General features: G+C 46.2%; 1 protein-coding gene across 1 annotated transcript in view; it reads left to right on the forward strand.

The window, feature by feature from the left end:
• Positions 1-15,714, forward strand: part of CLIC6 (chloride intracellular channel 6) — a 40,655-nt gene extending 24,941 nt beyond the window's left edge. The window contains exons 2-6 of the mRNA XM_070488826.1: positions 5,743-5,852; positions 6,342-6,467; positions 7,091-7,197; positions 7,760-7,941; positions 13,591-15,714. Of these exons, the coding sequence (XP_070344927.1) occupies positions 5,743-5,852; positions 6,342-6,467; positions 7,091-7,197; positions 7,760-7,941; positions 13,591-13,752 (687 nt within the window). The 3' untranslated portion in view covers positions 13,753-15,714. The remainder of the gene's footprint in view (positions 1-5,742; positions 5,853-6,341; positions 6,468-7,090; positions 7,198-7,759; positions 7,942-13,590) is intronic.
• Positions 15,715-20,527: the final 4,813 nt, after the last annotated feature.

Raw genomic sequence — 20,527 nt, forward strand, 5'->3', positions numbered from 1 at the left:
TGCATTGGAGCAATTGGACTCAGGCCCCCAGGCATTTTTCACGTGTTTATTTTGTGCCAGGAACTCTGCCAGGGCCTGTGGGAGCTGCCCCGATGAATGGAGATGGTCCCTGACTCCAGACACCCACTGTTTCAGAGTTGGAGAGGTCCCAGCTCGCTCGCCTGCTTCCACACGGGAGCAGGAAGAAGCCCAGTAGGAGTGTCCCCCACCCTTCCCTGGTTTGAGACAATTTCCACGGCCCCATCTGCTCCAAATGGCCGGCCCTGATGCAGAGACACGGTGGGTGCAGGCTGGGCAGCCTGGTGAGCAGTGACTGCTCCCACATTGCTCTGTCAGGACCAGCTGTTCCACATGCCACGTGCTGATGGCTGATAACCCGCAGGTCCTCACATACCGCGAGAGGTGTTCATCAAACCTCAGAGTCAACTGTACATGAAATAAAATTGCCTGTGCCAAGGGAAGGGGGCCCTGGCCCCTGTGGACATGTCCAGGGAGAACAGCAGGACGAGGAGGACTGACTGTTCAGCTCGAAGGCCAGGATCTTTGTGCTTGGCCATGCGGTGTATGTCTGGTTGCCAGGTCCCAAAGCATGTGAAGGCCATCATGCTTTCGGCAAAGGACGCGGGAAGAATTCAGGGAAGTCTGTAGGTGGGACTTGGAGGGAGGCGTTGCCTCCCATCTGGTTGGCTCTAACTGTTCCTCTCTGGCCGTGTTGTGTCCAGCCTTCTGCTGGGCCAGCTGCCAACAGAAGAGAGTCCTGGCTGGTCCTTTTGACCACATTGTTCTTCTTGGAGGAGAACTAATTCTGGTGGCCACCCATGGCCTCCCACATCAAACTCTGCCTTCCGACTCTTGCCTTCTCTGGTCAGCTACTGTTTTTATGCAACCTAAAGTCCCTCCTGAACATTGGAAATGGAACGGCCCGTCATTACTCCCTGATTTTCTCCATTTCCCTGTGATGGAGCCAACCAAATTAGCTATTTGCCTCCAGATGCCTCCTGGTTTTCTCCAGGGACTGGAATAGCTCCCCACACACAGGATACACATCTGGCCTCCTTGGTTGAAAGCCAGTTAACAGAAAAGGGACAATTAGAATATTACTGATCTATTTCCTCTTCTTTTATCTTCTCGCCACCCCCAAAATTGTTTTTGATTACATTTGGGTAGAGTAGGGAAAAGCGCTTACTTTATAGAATGTGTTTACCATTTAGGCCCATATAGAACTTTCTAGAAGGTGGAGCCAAGAAGGTGGAAAATCAAGGTGGTGGGTGTGCTACGTGCTCTGGCAGGAAGGAGAGGGTGGGGTGCTCAGGAGCCACCAAGCATATCTTGAGGGGGTTATCACCCCGTTGTCAGGTCTGGACTATGATGCCAGGGGCCCATTGGATCCTTCAGAGGCAGTGGTGGGACTGGAATCATTTTCGTGGAAGGTGGGGCGTGGGTGGTGCCCCTTACATGTAGCTCCAGCCCAGCATTGGAGAGGTCATTTGCCTGAAGCAAGAAGAACTGAAAGGGAAATTAAAAAAAACACAAAACAACTTTCCCCAGCAAGTCTGAATGGAGGTAAAGATGCTTAGTAAGTGGGAGAGCTCTAATTTGAATCAGGCCTGCAGTGAAGAGGGACTGCTGACCTTTGTAGCGATATTTGGCCCCTTACCCCTCGGAGGGCCTCTGGGAGGAGGAGGTGGGCACAGGCCGGGACTCAGCAGAATTACTGGTGTTCTCAAATGCCACAGCTGGTCTCGGCTGCAAACAGAATTTCTCAGAACCTGTCAGAGGCATTAATGTTTTTCTTTTGAGAATTACCATCACAGGCGCTCGAAAAAGTTACATTTGAAAGGCAGACGTACAATGCTGGGTTATCCCAGTGCCTGGGTCTTCACTGGAAACAAAAGACACTCTGATCTCTCAAATGGCTTAATTTGATTTTATCAGAAATGTATACATACAGAAATTTCCCCTGTAGGCTGAGAGCCCCGCTGAGAAATTTTAGCCCAGAGTGTAATTAGCTGGAGAGAACTAGCAGCATTGGAAAATAGAGCTTCTTATGATAAAACGTCCCAATTACGGCGATGGTGTCACTTATTTGCTCCTAATATATATGTATTTATCCATCATCTTTTCTGGTTGATGAACGCGACCAAGACCTGCTCTCCTGGTGTCGCTCAACAGTGGGCTATGGAGATGGCATATCTTTGCCTTATTTTTGCTGGCACATCCTAGCACTGAAGCACATTAAAGTAATGAGATTAGGCAGCATGGCGTCCTCGTCACTCCCACCATGTTCCCGTAACCCCCTCACTTACAACAGACCAGGAGAGAAAAAAATTTTTTAGAGCAATTTAAGATGAGGCAACACTGGATATGTAAATCCTGTTTCCTTGGCAGTGGAGCAGCTACTTAATTCTCCTAAAATGCCTAACAGTCCACCAGCCGTGCTGGGCTGGAACAACTCCATTTTAAGGCCACAAGGCGGAAAATGTACAATCGCAACTTTTACTACTATCTCTGGGTGCCGTGGCCACGCAGACCATTGTCCCACCCTCCGGCCACATGTTTTGTCCCAGTTGCAGTTCCGGGAAGGAGCCTGTTAAAAAGTTCACATTTTGCCCGAGCTGGATGGCAAAGGCAGTTGTCATTTTTTAAAAAGCGTATCGCTCCTACCCACTTTATTTCTCCCAAAGAGTAGCTGGCTGGAAATCGTGAGAACAATTTCAAGGAAAAACTTTGAACTTGAATTTGAGTCTGCTAAGGACACAGAGCAAGATAGAGAGAGACCTGGGCAACAGAATTATTCCCCAGAAGTGGCAGCAGCGAGCAGCTGGCTGCAGAGGCCGGTCGGCCGCAGACACTGGGCCCTTTGTGCTGGGGATCTTCACCGAGACACCCAGCGACCGAAGCGAAGGACGCCCGGGCTCAGCGGGGATTTGTGGCATTCGGAATGAGTTCTAACAGGATTCCCAAGGTTAGGGAGACAAGGGAGAAAGAGAAAGAAAACAATTGCCCCACTCTGCAGAACTTATCTCAGACTTTACTGTGCTTAGTGTAACTGCCATAAAAATAAGAGGTTTAAAAGCTGCGGAACAAGTCAGGACTGGCCGAAATATGTGGCTTTGTGTCCCTGTGCTTTCATCTCCCCCCTCCCCTTTCCTTGGCTTGACTCTGCCCAAACCTGCAGGAGTTAAGAAAGCACCGTGATTTCACAGGCATCCCAAGCAGCAAGCCGCTGGGAGTTTTCTAGAACTCAGCTCTGCACTTCTTGCTCCAGAATAGAGAGAGGAGGAGATGGGCAGCCTTCAAAATGGCCCTGAGGCGAAGGGACCCTGAGGTGGGGAATGGCCTCAGGTGGCTGAGGGGGCGCTATTGCAGGGCCCTTTGGGTGCGTGGGTCCTAATTGTCCACTTCCCCACCCGTCAAGCTCCCAGCAGCTTCACAGACTGCAGCCGAGGGAATTCTCAGCCCCTCCCCTCTAGCAGGTGGATGCTGGGGCAGGAAGGGAGAGAAGAGGAGCTGGAAGAGTGTGAAGCAAGCGCCCAGAGCTTAGAGGACTCGGAACTCAGTTATCTGAGTGCATTGGCGGCTGTGTGAGCATATTAAGTCCACCATCATCTTCATGGCTCCTTGACCACCAGTATCCTATCCCCTTGGAGGAGCTTGTTAGAAATTCAGATTCCTGGGCCCCATGCCAGACCCACTGGATCTGACTCTCAGTATTTTTTTTTTCTGAATTAATAGTTTTACTTTCTTTTCTTCCGTATTAAAGTAAAACATGCAATAAAGTACCCAAATCTTAAGACTCTGTCAGTGAATATACCTGTGCGGCCACCACCCAGATCAAGATATAGAACATTTCTACCTCCCTCCCATCTTTCCCGGAAAATAGGCAGCTTCCAGGGGCAACTGCTATTCTGACGTCCGTCACACAGGGAAGTTTGCCTTCACTTGAACTTCTCTGCCATTGAGTTATACAGGGTCCCTCTGAGTCTGGTTTCTTTCTCTCAAGATAGTGAATGTGAGATTCATCCACACTGCTGCTTGTAGGAATAGCTAATTCTTTTCCATTGTGGTGTGGCATCCTATCGCATGAATGTACTACAATTTGCTTGTTCATTCTACTCTTGATGGTATCTGGGTTGTTTCCGGGTTTTGGCCATTATACTGAAGCTAAGAACATTTGTATGTGTGTCTCTTACGCCCATAAACGCTCACTGCTGTTGGGAGTGGAACTGCTGTGTCACAGGGCAAATGTAGATCCAGCTTTGGTAGATAGCTGCCTAACAGCTTTCCAAAGTAGTTCTGCCAATTTGCACTCTGACCAGCTGTGAATGGGAATTCAGCCACTCTGCATTCTTGTCCACACTTGACATTGTCAGATCTTTTCATTTTAGCCATTCCGGCAGGTGTGTAGTGGTATCTGTTTGTGATTTAATTTGCATTGCCCTGCTGGCTAATGATGTTAAGAACTTTTTCATGTGCTTATTGACCACTTGGATTTCGCCTTTTGTGAAGAGGCCGGTCAAGTCTTTTTAAAATGGGGTTGTGTGTCTCTTAGCCTCTTAATCCGTGGGGATATCCTGTTATTAATAGCCTCTCCAAGTGACTACACTACTATCAGAGAACTGACTCTCTGAAGTACTCCTTAAGTTGTCCAGTTTTCTTGAGGCATCTTTTTTCCTTTCTTCAATTCCCAAACCGGCAGCTCACTTTCTGCCTTGTGTCCTTCTGTTATTTGAGTCATAGACATGGTGCTTTCCTCTAAACTTTCTTTTGATGACATTGGCAGAAATGGACGTCACGGGTTAAGTGTGGCTGCGTTTTGATCATTGAAGTCCGGCTGAGTGTGGTGCCTGGAGTCTGGGATGCGAGGAGTGTGTCCAAGCCACCTCTCTGCCTTTCCAGCAGCGTTTTGTTCACACTACAACCATGTCAGCCATGTGGGGAGTGGAGAAAGGTGGGAAGAGAAAGAAGAGTTTCGGAACTTCCTAGGAGTTTCGAAGCCCCACATGTCACTTCTCTTCCCCAACATCTGCCTTTCCCCTCTGCCGGGAGCCCATGAGAAGGGGGATGTGTGTTCAGTATGTTTCCATGCCCATGTTTGAGCTATGTGTGTATGTGACCTGCTTTGGGTCATCAGAGAGGAACCGTTTCATATCCTTCCACCCTCGATGCCAACTGTGCAATAATCTGCCCTCTAAGTACAAATGTCCCCCATCACTCTGCCAAGCCGAATCAGAGGAGGGGACGCAGAAGTTTTATAATGTCCAGGGATCATTCTGTAGACGAGCGGAGCAGAGACTATGCGGGATGGTGTCCCGGTGGGAGAGTCTGCCAGTCTCTTTTTAAATGTGATCCTCCTGGAAAGAGAGATGTGTTGCTTCTGGAGAGGATCAAGAGATGGAGGGAGGGAAAGAACATGTGTTTCTTCTTTGCCTTGAGTAGCAAAGGGCGTTCCCTCTTGCTGCTCTGCTCTTTCCCTCTGTAAACTGCTACTCGGAGGCCCAAGGTGGCAGGAAGTGGTGAGGTGGTGGGAAGGTAGAAAGAAAATGCTCAGTGCAGCGTAAGTGTGTGCCCCCTCCCCTCTCCCCCCTCCTCCCCCTGGCAGAGAAGCTGAGTGAAATGGCCCCAGAAAGATATTTATAGTATCGTGACTATTCACAGAAATTCATAATGATTTTGTGTGCATGTGTTGCGGAATACAACTGTGAGACTGGCTCTGAGAAAGATTTCTTTTTCAATTTGTAGGCTGGTTGCGATGGTGAGAGTATTGGAAATTGCCCATTTTCTCAGCGTCTCTTTATGATACTCTGGCTGAAGGGCGTTATATTTAATGTGACAACAGTGGATCTGAAAAGGTAAGACAAGGTTTCTGCATTATTGAAATAACCGTGCCCTATTCTCTAGACACACACACACATACACACTACTATACTAGGACCCACTAGACCATGTCATGGCATGTCCATCCACAGGCAGGACCCTGAACTGAAGCTTGAGTGTTGGGCGAACAGTAATTACAGGATTGGATCAGACGTGATCAGGGAGGCGTAAAGTGGGGGTGTCATCAGGAACCTGCTCTGCCAGTTACTGGTCAGCTGTGAACCTCTGGAAAGCCCATCTGAACAGTACTCCTGGTTGATAGCACTGGGGAGAGTTAACTTTTCACGTCCATATCCAGAAAAAGGGCCCCACTTTCATCACCAGTAGGACATTTTGCAAACCCACAACCTGCTTTGAAATCCTCAAGGGTTGTTTCTCTCAAGTTGGGGCGGGCACGGCTAAGCCTTGGAAATGAACCCAAACTCTGTGGCTGCCTGTAAACACCGCCGTTCCCTCCCACCCAGGAAACCCGCGGACCTGCAGAACCTGGCGCCCGGAACAAACCCTCCTTTTATGACTTTTGATGGTGAAGTCAAGACAGATGTGAATAAGATCGAGGAGTTCTTAGAGGAGAAATTAGCTCCCCCGAGGTAGGCCTCATCAAAACAGCCTTCACAGCTCGATCGTCACTTTCCCCCTTCACAGACCATGCTAAAGCTCTGGGCTTTGTGTGTTTGGTTTTCTGCGGCCATGGTGCTTACTTCCTAACTATACCGTGGTGTGCTGCAGAAAACACAGAGCAAGGTTGGAACCCTTGAGTTAAGGTGGCTGGATTTCTTTGCTCTGCACCTGCAGGCTGGTGATTAGGGTTTGACAGCAGGAAGTGAGGAGGAGGAGGTTGGTCAGTGTTGTGTGGGTGGGTCATTTCCTAGGTACATACACTGCTGGAAGGTAGGCGTGTGTGTTAACAGACAACGTCATGGGTGCTAGACCTGGAAAAGAACCTTCTGGTCCCTCACCTTCATTTTAGTAGGGAGGCAATGAAGCCCAGCGAGGCCAGGTGGGGCCCTGTGTCCCAGGATGAGTACAGTCAGTTTCATGCTTTCCCTAGAATGTGCTGCTTCCAACCTTGAAGATAAAAAGATTAGGAAGATATTCAAGGGGAAGGTTTCATTTTTATATCCACTCTGAGGAAGATACTCCCCCCTCCCCGTTGTATTATCCTAACTCAAACGCTGCTTGTGTGTGATCCTTCCATTTTGAATTTTTCAAGGTACCCTAAGCTGGGAACTCAACACCCTGATTCTAACTCCGCAGGAAATGACGTGTTTGCCAAATTCTCAGCATTTATTAAGAACACCAAGAAGGATGCACACGAGAGTGAGTAGCTCCCATCTTCCTGTTCTTGGTTTGCAACGTGGACCTCCATGCAGCCTCTGATGGGGCTTCTTCTGAGATCCTGGGAATTCTGACTCATTTCACAGTGGGGAGGGACCTGTGTCTAGAAATAAGAAAAAGTCCTTCCAACTTTGAGTCTGCACATGGGGTTCAAGAGATTGAGCACTTCTTCTAGAGGTTGAGAGCCCAGAAGATGACATTTTCTGGGGAAAGTAATCATTACCAGGAGTTCTCAGCTGGGGACCCAGCTGTTCAAATGAACCTTCTGCCACTGCCTACTTCATTATGGGATTTCCATGAAGATGTTTGAAGAAATGAATGTGTTCTAGAAGTAGCAGTGTTGTGTAGACACCAACATTCTTTTCAAGGGAGGAATGAGTGATTTATTCAGATCTTGTAAATCCACCTCCTTCTTTCCCAACTCCCCACTGCCCACCGGCCATGTCTTGGGAAGGAAAGGGGACAGTCTCCTTCCTTCACATCTAGAGAAAAGTGACGCTAACTCACATGGCTTATCTTAGTCCTTTTTTGCCTTTCTGTTTAGTTTATGAAAAGAACCTGTTAAAGGCCCTGAAGAAGCTGGATAATTACTTAAATAGCCCTCTGCCTGATGAAATAGATGCCGACAGCACTGAGGAAGTTGCTGTTTCTGGAAGGAAGTTCCTGGACGGAGACGAGCTCACGCTCGCCGACTGTAACCTCTTACCCAAGCTCCATATTATTAAGGTTGGTCGTTCCTCCTACCGCGGTGCTGAATACATGAATGGGGCTTTGTTTTATTTTGTTTGACTTGTGTTTTGGCCAGACATCAAAACTATCTAAAATGTGGACTCTTGAATTAAAAAGTCTAGCTTATTTCTGTGTGAGGCAGCCAAACCCCAAGTTTCAGATATATAGATATTCTTAGGTATTCTTCACATATTCTCCAGAAGCATCTGCAAACTTGGCTTCCCTTCCTCCATCCTCTCTCCTTCTCTTTTCAAGTCTTACCCCCACAGACTAAGGAAAAGTTGTGTGAAAGCAGCTTGAGGGAAGGCTTAGAGGTGATGCGTGGAGTCTGTGAGTATTAAAGTATGAATTCAGTCAATTGTTGGTGATAATTGGCGTAAACTAAACATCCACCTTCTACAGCGAGGGAGTAGCTGACAGCTCCTTGGCTGGGCCTCTGCCAGATTGAGCATCCTGTCTTCTCATATAATAAGAGTCATGGGTCATATACTATTAGGGTTTAAAGGTTCCCTAGACCAGTGATTCTCCAACATTAGCAGGCATAAGAATTGTTAGAGGAGCTTGTTAGAAATGTAAATGCCCTCATCCAGCCCCTGACCTACGAAATCAGAACTTCCGGAGATGATCCTGAGATTCCAAGGCAGATGGCCCCACATTTGCTTGGACTCCTTGGTTACGGCTGTCTCTCAGTAGTGCCCCCTGCCTCTCTGTCACTTACAGGTGTTAACTTTGATTATCACTGTTGCTATGTCCTTGGCCCTCAGTAGCCCCAGATGCCCCAGGAAGAAGCCCAAGACTTGTTCTGAGCCATCTTGATTATGAAATCCCACCAGGTCTAGAGCTAGGTCCTTGGTATAAGGATAGGGCAGTTGGGAGAGAAGACACAGAGGAATACAAGTCAAGGGCCCTGTGTTCTAATAACGCATTGAATTGGCATTAGAAATTTACCAATTAGGGTCACACAGTCTGTGGCCCTGAAGCTCCTGTGGGCTCCCAGCCACCACTGGTTACCCACATCATTCCCTTGTCTTTCTCTTCCTGCATTTCTTCTTCCTTCCTTATGCCCCTCCCAATCCTTGCCCCATTTCTCCCCTTTCTTCTCTTTTCCCTGTTGTACTCAAGGAGTACCAATTTGAAATCCAAGCCTTAAATATGTTGCTGATCCCACACATGAACGTTCTTTTCCATAACTTTGCCAGTGCCCCGACATCTAACGTTTAATGAAAGCCTCTCAGCCCCTCAAACCTGCTACATTGGTGATTGTCCAAATTGGAAGTTTGGGAGCTATTTTCCAACAAATACTTATGTAGTTGTGTTCTGGTTTAATCCCTTTAGTGAATGTGTTCTAATCATTTCTATGACTAGTGTAGCATCACAGAGGTACACGGATGTTGGGGAAGAGCAAGAGAAATACCCCAGCCAAACAACATCAATTGCAACTTGTTAAGGCTCTATAAAAAAGGACTATTTTAAGTTTTCAGTAGAAAGGGTAAACTTCAGAGTAAAGTAAAGCAGTACATGGCTCCAATGTAAGACCTAACAGCAAAATCTTCAAAGCCATTTAGCACTCAAAATATCAAACAGCTTAATAATCTTCCAGGATGGAGCACTTCTGAAAGGAAATGAGAATCAGTCTAAAGGAATTTATGGTAAAAGATGAGAGAGTAAAGGAATTCATAATTTATTTCCCTTCCTGAAACCCAGCAAAAACAATTTGAAAAAATAGAGCATTAGCTTCATCTTTCGTAAAACCAGAAAAGGACCGATCACCAACTCAAAGATGAAGAAATTTCCTCCAGTGCAAGTTGTCACAGAGCCAAGGCGTGGTTCTCTATATCTTTAGCAAGGTTTCGATTTTTGTAAAAGTAAATAACGCAGTCCTTAAAAACCCAGCCCAGACTTCTCTGTTTGAGGCCTAGGGCATGGAGTGGGCCACAGAGAAGTGAAGAATATCCCTACAGAGATCATTGTCAAGCTGAGATCTCTGGGGAGGCAGAGTTGAAGGAGGAGCCATACAGAGGAGCCATCTTTGTTTTCTGCCATCTGTCCTCTTTCCAAAGGCACAGGGAGGGGAGGTGGAGTGGAGGAGAGAAGGGAGGCAGGATTCTGCTTTGTGACTGCTTTGTGAGCAGAGAAAAGAGAGGCAGGATTCTGCTTTGTGACTGCTTTGTGAGCAGAGAAAAGAAACAAGCCATGAACCAGTTAAGAGAGACTATGAATTACCAGCGCGTCATTTTTAGCCATGGTGACCTCCTGCCTAGTCTTTGAGCCTCAGAGTGGAAGATGCCCTAACCCTAAACCTAACCTTGACCCTGAGCCTGACCCTAACCCTCACCCTGACGTGTCCCTGGGGCAGAGTACAGATCAGCAATTGGGGAGAGGGTATTTGAGGGTAAATATCCAAATTGGTCTACCAGTTGCCCCATCTCGGTCTCTTTGCGCTCCACACTATTTTTAAGGAATAGTAGGACCAATTGACCTGCCTCATTAAAAGATCATTAATAACCAGAAAGAGTCCAAGTGGGACCTCCATGTAGACAAAAGAGACCAAAAATGGGAGGGGAAAAGGGATAAAGAGAAGGAAAAAAGAGGAAAAGGCAGGTGAGAAACACATATCTGATGAAGAATTGCTCCAGTAGATGAAAGAACATTCCAGACAGAGACTTCTCTATGGCTTCAAAGAAAAGAAAGAGAGCGTGGATCTTTTGAGAAGAAGCTCAAAGACAAGACACAAGATGCCAAAAAAAACATAACATCACAAAGAAGATGAAAATCAGGCTGGCAGAGCTCACGAAAAAGACAAGGACAAGATAGTTTCAGAAATAAAAGTTATATTAGAAGTAGCAAGAGAGAGAAAAAGACGTCGCAGCAATCGGTCAGGGATTCGGAGGGTGGGTCTGAGAAAATCATCCCAAATCTAATGCAGAAGAAACAAGAGACAAAGGAGATTAGAGAGATCCCAGATGTGCAGAGTCAGGAACAAGAGAACAGGAAAGGAAAAAGAAAGAAAGGAAGCTCCTGGGGAAAATGATTTTGAACCCAAGGATGACTTGACCCATCAGTTTAAACAACGTGCTATGATTAGAAAAATATTGTCCAGAACAACCAGGACACTAAGACATGTTCGATGAGGTCCTGGACTGGGAGGATGCAAAAGAAGCCTTTGGGCACTCAGACAATGACAACGACAACGATAGCACTGATAGTGAAATAATAAATAGTAAAGCCACCTACAAAGGGAAGAAATTCAGACTGGCCTCATAAGTCTCCATGACAGCATTAAAAACCGGAAAACAGTGGTTTAATATTTATAGAGAATTAAGGGAAAGGATGTGTGATGTAAGAATTTTATATCCAGGGTAAATTGTCCTTTTTACCTAGACTTCTGGTCTCAATAAAATAAGCACTCTTGGGCCATTTTTAAAAATAGTATTGCTATATGATGAAATAATAAAATGAAAATAAAAGTAAGGATCCAGGAACAGAGAAGATGTGTGGTATAAAAGGATTGCTGGTCAATATAGAGCCTATTTAAATGTAAAACCAGAACTAAGACTAAACAACAGTGGGAATTCTAGGTACAGGACAGAATCAAAATACACAGTAAACTTGGATGTGCTTACAACCAACGGGAGGGGCAGAAGGGAGAAGAAACGGAAAGAAGTGTAGTTATGCTAATTTCCTCATTTGTCATAGTCAGGAATAAATAGAGATCATCTAAAGTTGATCAATCAAGAAATAGAGAATTCCCTTTATTGAAAGTTATGTAAGAAATGACTGGAAGAATTGAAGCGGACCGTGAACTTTCTAAACTACCAGAAAGGGAAACACACACACAAATGCACAAATATACACAAAAAGATGGAAAACGAAGTAAGCATTAAATTAGAAACTATAAAAACAAGATTACATCTATAAGAAACATACATGTAACAAATTTACTTAGAAATGTTAAAATAAAAAGATGGACAAAATGCACCAGGCAAATGCAAACCAAAGGAAAGCAGAGGGGCCGGCCCCGTGGCCGAGTGGTTAAGTTTGTGCTCCACTGCAGCGGCCCAGGGTTTCACTGGTTCGGATCCTGGGCGCAGACATGGCACCACTCATCAGGCCATGTTGAGGCAGCGTCCCACATGCCACAACTGGAAGGATGTGCAACTAAGATATACAACTATGTACTGGGGGGATTTGGGGAGATAAAGCAGAAAAAAAAAAAGAAAGATTGGCAAGAGTTGTTAGCTCAGGTGCCAATCTTTTAAAAAAAATAAAAAGAAAGGAAAGCAGAATTCTTCACGTTAAACATCAGTAGGAGCAGTAGGTTGAATTCAGGCAAAAGGTGGTAAACACTTTAGGGCTTTCTGAACGTTATATGGTCCTGTTTTGTTGCACCAATAGCTGCTAGCCTCCAAAATCTGAGAAATAAGTCCCAGAGATCTTCTAATTTGTGGTAAGTCCCATGTTCACGTCATTCAGACATCCCAAGGCTGCCTTTGTAGCCCTGGGTCCCTGTTAGGGGGTGAATTGTGTCCCTTAAATTCAAATGTTGAAGTCCTAGCCCCTCAGGACCTCAGAATGTGACCTTATTTGGAAATAGAGTCTTTGTGGATGTAATCAGTTAAGATGAGGTCATATTAGAGTGGCGTGCGTGGGTCCCCCATCCAGTATGACTGGTGTCCTAATAAAAGGGAAATTTGGGCGCAGAGACACACACACATATTTGGAGATTGGAGTGATGCTGCCACAAGCTAAGGAATGACCAGAAGCTAGAAGAGAAGGACCTGGAACAGATCCTTTCCTAGAGCCTTCAGAGGGAGTGTGGCCCTGCCAACACCTTGATCTTGGACTTCTGGCCTCCAGGACTGTGAGAGAATCAATTTCTCTTATTCTAAAACACCCAGTCTGTGGTCCTTTGTTAAGGCAGCCCCAGGAAACTGATACAGTCCCCAACGGTATACACCCTCCTTTGTGACTAATTCCCCAACGGCACCCCTCCAGCCAAAGGAAACATCCCACACCATTGTGTTGCCCACGATGCTTATTCTCAGTTGCCCTCTCCTTACATCCACTATTTCCATGAGGTAAGGATTTGTGTCCATTTTGTTCATGAATCTATCCTCTGCACACAGAAGATGCACAATGAAATGATCCTGTCAGTGGCAGGATGGTGGACATCCTTAGGAATAGCATACCCCCATATTTGGGATTTCAGGAGGTAAGGCTGAGCAGGCAGGAGAAAGAGGACAGTTCACAGTGGTCCTGGCACAATCTGAATTGAAGATCTGTCACAAATCTTTAGGCACCAAATAACACAGCAGCAGAACACAAAGAGAAAACTGCTGGGGACATTAGGAGAAACCCACTGCAGGACAGAGCACGTTCATGTCAGCGCATCACAAGGATCATTGATGATGAACTGGTGGGCAGGATTGTGGGGAGCCACTGTTTCCAGTCCAGAACCTTTACAAGCTTTCCCATACCCAGTATGCCCCATGCAAAGTCAAAATGCAACTCGGGGTAGCCAGCGGGGCTATAGGGTGACGTCCTGAGAAAGAGAATCTACTACACGCCTCAAAGAGTGGATTGTCTGATCTAAGTGCCTACGTTGGTGGGTTTTCCTTTTGCTGATTATTTCCTCTTCATTTTCAGATTGTGGCCAAGAGATACAGAGATTTTGAATTTCCTTCTGAAATGACTGGCATCTGGAGATACTTGAACAATGCTTATGCTAGGGACGAGTTCACAAACACGTGTCCGGCTGACCAGGAGATCGAGCATGCCTATTTGGACGTTGCGAAAAGAATGAAGTGAAGCTGGGTGTTTTCCGTCTTCTGTCTCAGTTGTACAAGCGAGGCTATGAGAAGATGGTGTTCTTTGCATTTTCCCCCAGTAACCATCCTTTGCAAAATAATGCCTATATTTTAACAATATCCAGGATCCACTCAACACCAAATCATACGTGGCCTTGTAATTTGTCAACTCACTTGTGTATCTGAGTAATCTCAGTATCTGTTGTTATCCACACCAATTGCCCAGTTTATGTTAATGTACGTCTTTGCCCTTCACTGACATTGTAACCCATGATATTTAGGGCACGTGTTTTTCAGTTTGTTTCAAAGCAGATTAAGTTTGGGTTCAATTCCTCCTTCGATTTAAAAAATTTGTCTGTCTCTGATAGTTTTCATAATCATGCATAGCCTGTTTTTCTCCTGTAAAATCGTAGTTTAATTTTTTTTAGAATGAAAATACTGTTTCTGTAATTACAAAATGATATATGCCTATTTTAAAACAATGTCAGAGAGTATAAAGAAGAAAGAAAAAAATCACCGGAAGTGTCACTACACTTGGATAACTACTGGTGACTTATTGGTGAGCATCTTCCCCGGCTTCAGTCTCTCTCTCACACACAGACCTTCACAGCACACACAGTCTCATTCATGTGTGGTCTTGTGTCACTTTATTGTAGAGGGCTGAGAGGGAACCTCTTGGGAATGCCTTGATGATCATCCATAGAGAACACAAAACAAAGAGATTCCGCACTGCAGAGCTAGAGAGGATGCTTGTGATCAGGTTTCACAGGGGTGAGAACTGTAGAGTCCACAGACCCACAGGGACCGGCAGGGACCAGGAGCCATGGAGGGTCCCCACTCTGCCTTGTCACTGCCTCCATAATGCACTGCCTCTGGTTCCTGGGAAGGCAACGGGGGAGAATGCCTGTCTGTGTCTTTTGTTCCAGCTCCCTTTCCGATGCCTTCTCTTGCTCCAGTCCCTCTCACGGAGACCATGCTTTCAGGAGGACTCTTAAAATCAGCTGCAAGTTGGAGAATCCCCCTGCCCGGTGTTGAAATGTGAATCAAGCACACCTTGATTCCTTCTAATGACCGCTCTCTCTAAGACCTAACACCGTACTTCTCCAGGATGATGGCGTGTGGGGCTAGCCTGGCTCTGTTGTTTTTCTGCCCTTTATTATCTCATTTCGAGGTCAGGCAGGGAAAATCCAAGGAGTTTAAGTTCGTGGTGACTACCCTTGGGCAGTTCTGGTAAGTGGTCAAACTGGGGAAGAAGTGGAAACTGTTGACTCAAAAGGGTTTTCTGGTTTGTCTGTGGCTTCCCCTCCACCATCTTTGTAGCCAGCATCTCATCAACAGCTGTGTGTGTGGGCTGGGTTGCTGGGCTCCAACTCAAGGCATGGAAGACAAAATGGGAGGCTGTTTAGATACTCATCAAGACCTCACAGGGGTTGAGCATTATCTGCCAGGCTGTGTTCCTTTGACATTTACGCACATCTTACAGAAAACCCTCTTGTTGAGTTGGTTGTAGAGTGCGGTTGATGCTAAAATGCTCATTAAAAAAAAAGTATACATCTGCTCTATGTCAATTCATTTGGAAGAGAGTAAAATTCATTAACAGTAACTGCCCTGGGATTTAGTGGAAAATGTCTAATAAGAGAAACAAAGTCCTTGATACTATGGTCACTTTCTGTCCCTGTTACTGGCTGCTACAGATTTATCTGAGCGTGAGAGACTCCAGCAGTCTGCTTTCTTTTTAGCCATACAGTTTTGGAGGTTGTGTCTAGTATGTGTCACTATTGTTCATGTTTCACATCTGTTTAGGAGTGAAACAAGATTTACAATGTTGCACTTAAACTTGGTAAATGAAGAGACTACCATTTGTTACTAGTGCAAACTTTGTATTCTTAGATGTTAAAATGATTTACATTAACTCCATGTGCCTTAAAAATTGAACAAATTATAAAAATGTTTACATGGAACCAATAGCTTTAATTTTCTTTTTTTACTTTACATTCCCCACTTAAAGAAATAAAATGAACAGAAATGGGCTTTCTTTAAAATGGTGACAGCAACTTTGAACCAGAGATGATTGGTATTTGAATTAGAGATGATCTGTATTTGAATTGTGAACCACAAAGACATTTTAATGGAGCCTTAAAGAGGTCTGAAAAGACACACGTGACTTTGTCCAGGTGGCTGAAATAGAGGCCCTGAAGACTGTTCCATTTTTAAATGTAATTGTAGGAAAGCGAATAGGTCCTGCCAGTCTTCCCCTCCCAGCAGCCTGTTCACAGGCCCCGAAAAAGCTGATCATATGTGGGAAGGTGAGAAATATTCCAGGGTTGATCTGCTGCCTTAAAATCTCTATTATACTGTGGTTTTTGAAACAAAATGCACACCATACATAGTGCAAATGTGGACGAATTGTGAATGAAGCCCTCCTTTGAGGCTGATCGTGTGAAGCTTCTCTGATGCAGGGGATGCCGTTCTCGGCTTCTAGTTGCCCAAGAGGCCTGACAATTAGAAAAAAATTAAGAGCTGGCCCTGTGGCCGAGTGGTTGAGTTCGCACGCTCCACTTTGGCGGTCTGTGGTTTCCCTGGTTTGGATCCTGGGCGCAGACATGGCACTGTTCATCAAGCCATGCTGAGGTGGCGTCCCACACAGCACAACCAGAAGGACCTACAACTAGTATATACAATTATGTACTGGGGGGCTTTGGAGAGAAGAAGAAGAAAGGAAAAAAAAAAAGAAGAAGAATTGGCAACAGATCTTACCTCAGGTGCCAATCTTAAAAAAAAAAAAGAAAAAATTAGCTTTACTTCTGAACACAGAATCTCCAAATGTGGGCTGGAGGAGAATACAGAAAACGTCGCAAAGTTATACTTTCTGATACTGCCCAGAAAATGGGGATGGAAGGATAGAATTTAGCCCAGGAAAGGACTTTTAGAGACCAGAAATCTGATCTATGGGTCCATCCCCAGGAATTGAATATACATATGCCCGAGCCCTTTGCTCCCCAGACACACACACTCACATCCATGCGCACTCATATATGTACACACACACACAGGTTCATATATGTGCACACTCACAACACAGTCACACTCATGCACAAACACACAGAGGCACGTTCACACATACAAACCCCTACAAACACATTAAGTGCCAACAAGTTAAACATGTTACTCTCTCTTTTCTATAAGAAGCTTCAAGGCAGTGGACATGTTTCAAAAACCACAAAACAAACAACAGCAGACACAGAGTCCTGAGTCTGCCCCCGATACTTCTGACACGTCTGAATGATCATTTAATCTCTCTGAGCCTCACTCTTTGCTTCTGGAAAATGGGAACAATATCTCCCAGTCATGTAGGAAGCAGCGTGCTTAAAAGTTCGCTGTGAAAGCTGCGATGTGTCTGGCTGCACACACGTTATTTTCTGGTATTTGTTCTTCTTACCTGGATTATGTCAAAATGGACTGGGCACAAGCTTGCAAGTTCATGGGACCTTGAGCCTTTCTCACAGAGGTGGAAGGCAGTTAAGCCCTGACCTCCCGCTTTCCTACAAGGAAGCACCATGTGTGGGATGGGGGTTGCCAACTGTTCAGCTGTCCCGTTTGATGGGTCCCTGTGGGCCATCCAGGGCTGGTCCTGTGGTCTGTCAGGCACCCTGTGAACTGGGCTGGCTCCACAGTGGCCTGATGGCTCTCTCAGGACCCTTCCCATTTGGCTTGGAGACCCTGTTTTCAGTTGCGGGACATTTACTTGAGGCCCCAAGAAGTGGAAAAGCAGATAAGTCCATGTGAGTGGTCTTCAAGCCAGAGCCCAAGCCCCACCCATTCTCCTCACCAGTGGGTGGGGCTTCCTCCTATTCCCAGAAGCCGGGAGGCCTCATCCCACCTGAAGCAGGAATTGGGCTTCAGAACGGGTACCAGTTGGGTTGACGCCCCTGGCCTGATGCAGATACAGCTCAGGACGTCATCCAAACCCAGTCCTGCCTTCTCAGTGTCAGTTCAGGGCCGCCCATGTGGCACAGGGCGGTTTCCAGGGCCAGAGAAGCAAAGGATAGTGTGATCCTGCTGGTCTCAGCCTGGTTTCCCAGAAGTCCACACCCAGATGGTCAGGTTGCGTTTTCGACTGCGCTGAAGGATGTCTGTGAAGGGGGCTTCCCCTCTGCCCTGCGGCTTTCTGCCCTGCCTCGGAAGTGCCCTCAAGGACAAGAAGCTCCTCGCCGTGCCCACCTCTAACACAGCTTGGTAGCCCCTCATTCATTTCCTGTTTGTGCAAAGAGATATGGGGTGGGGGTGGGCACTGCCCTGTAGACTTCAGGAACTGAAAAGAGCCCCTGGGTCGTCCCTTGCCCTTCTCCTCTCCAAGCTCCATGATCCCAACGCTCCCTGCTGGAGCCCAACACATGATGGCTCAGAGATGCATGAGGGTTTTAGAGAAGGGGCAAATTCCTGGGTCTCAAGAAACCTACAGTGGCTAAGATTCACACTTCCTCTCCTCACGAACCTTGGCTCCTGGAGTCAGCACACCTCCCTGAGTTGACTTGTTCTTACAGCCCTGGGCCTGGAAGAGGGTGCCAGGGCACTTGTGCAGTTGTTGGTGGGAGGAACCATCCTCCTGCCTCCATCCTGTGGCTGCGTCCCCTGAACCTCCTCCTGGCCCCTCACCTGCCCCAGAGGGGTGGAGGGGCTGTGCACTGTGTTACTGAACCAGGTTCATTTTGCCCACTGCACAGATAGGCCAATCACCAAGATGACAAGTGTGCAGCAGAGAAAGGGTTTATTCACAAGGTATCCAAGCGAGGAGATGGGAGCACCAATCTCAAATTCACCTCCCTGAAAATGCGGATTAGGGATATTTATGGGACAAAGGGGCAGAGTGGTCTGAAGTGTGGAAATAGACGATTAGAGGTAAGGAGAAGTGAGGTAACCCATGATCTGCGCAAGCGTAGTCAGGCTTCATGGCTCATCACAGGAGGTGTGTTCACAAAATGGCGGCCTTACCATGATCTGAGTGCGGAGTTTTCAGCTCCTTGACAACAAAGGGTAACCTGTTGGTCACCTGAGCAGGCCCATTTGATGGTGATCTTAACCAGCCTGAACTGGACAAGGAGTCGACTCTCAGTTCCTGAAAAACTCAAGCACCCATTACCATGGTGACCCAAGCATCAGAGACATTATCTATAGGGTGGGTTTTAGTAATGCATCATCGAACTACTTTTGCAAACAGACCACTAACTGAGTATAGTTAAAGCAACTTGGCCCCCCGATTCAGGTGTGAGGTCGGAGGATGGGGAATGAGGTTCCTCTGCCAGCGGGAGCCTGCTGCTTGACCACCTACTTAATTGTTCCCGAATCAACTGCCAAGCAATCAATAAATCCATCCATTTGATTTCACGGTAGAACTGCATCAAAGGCAGTTGGGCAATCTGGACCACTGGTCCTTCTGCTCAGTCCACAGTCCTTGGACTGTGTTCCAATCCATTTTACTGCCCGAGAAGAAGGAAAATGTGACGACTGCTTGTGACTTATTTATGACTGTGTTACTACGATGCAGTGAGCAGCTTCTGTCACCAAAGCCCACCTCTTTTCTGGCTCTCTTTTGCATCCTGGAGCGCTGACTTCTTGAATGCATTGCTTAGTGGAGAAGGATGGTTGACAGCCTTTCATCAAACCGGAAGGCAGCTTCCTCACAAACCCACAAAGAGCAAACCAGGTAGATTCTTTCTGTGTCCTTCTGCTCAGAAAAAAAAAAAGAAAGGCAAAATGAAGACAGACTTTGGATTTTCCATGAAGAGGATTCAAAGGGAGAGAGAGAGAAATAGAGCAAGAGGGGACTCCCCGGTAGGGGTGGACTGGCTGTGGAGCAGTCCACTGGTATGTGAGAACTTTCTGGTGCGTGACAGGCCTTTCAGGAAGCCCTCAGAAATGACACCAAAACTGAGTTAATTTAGCCACAGCTGCAAATTGTCTAGTGTTGAGGTTTTCAAATTGCAGAGAAGGCCAGAGGCCCCAGTCCTGCCCTGGAACTCTGGGCAGTGTCATCGAGACGACCCTTCCTAGTCATATTTTGTGCCAAAGTATTTGAAATGTACGTAACCATTTGCACACATTTTTCCCAACAGTGTGGACTGAACTAAAAGAAATAAGAGAAAAGAAAAACATAGGTCATTTTAACAAGGTTCTTGTCTCTTGATTTTTAAATCTGTGATGACGCTGAGGTGTAGATGCTTGTTCATGTTATGGGGCTCCTTGTCGCCATGATCTTGGGTTTTCATAAGTTTGGAGCCAAGAGGAAGGAGAAATGGGTTGGGAGGATAGCTGGAACTCTAAGGGAGACTGGGCAGAAGGACTTGTCTTGCCTTCATCAGAATCTTTCAATTTTTATTTCATTTCATTTTTTTGCAGGTCACAAATGACTCACTGGTCCCAAGAAAAAGTATTGTTCAAAGAAAATCTCAGGGTCATTTAGTGGGGATTCAGGTATTGGGCAGGCCCTTTTGATGCCTACTTTGGTGTTTTTTGCTAGTTCAGGAAAGGAAAAGAAAAATTTGTTGCATCGATTATGGTACTAGAATACACAATGATGAAAAAGAAGTGAAAAAAAATGCTCTTTGCTTTTCAATAATGTGCAGTTACAGTGAGAAAATAGAATAGCGGCCAGAAAGATGCCCAGGAACACGTGTAATGGAAACCAAATGGGTGAGTGGGCAAAGTACACGCTTAAGGATTTTTATGACATTACTGAGAGGATGCTACCACAAATGAAATAATAGAAGTGACTAAGC

This window comes from Equus asinus, chromosome 18 (genome assembly GCF_041296235.1).
Source record: "Equus asinus isolate D_3611 breed Donkey chromosome 18, EquAss-T2T_v2, whole genome shotgun sequence".
In the NCBI taxonomy this organism is placed as follows: Eukaryota; Metazoa; Chordata; class Mammalia; order Perissodactyla; family Equidae; genus Equus; species Equus asinus.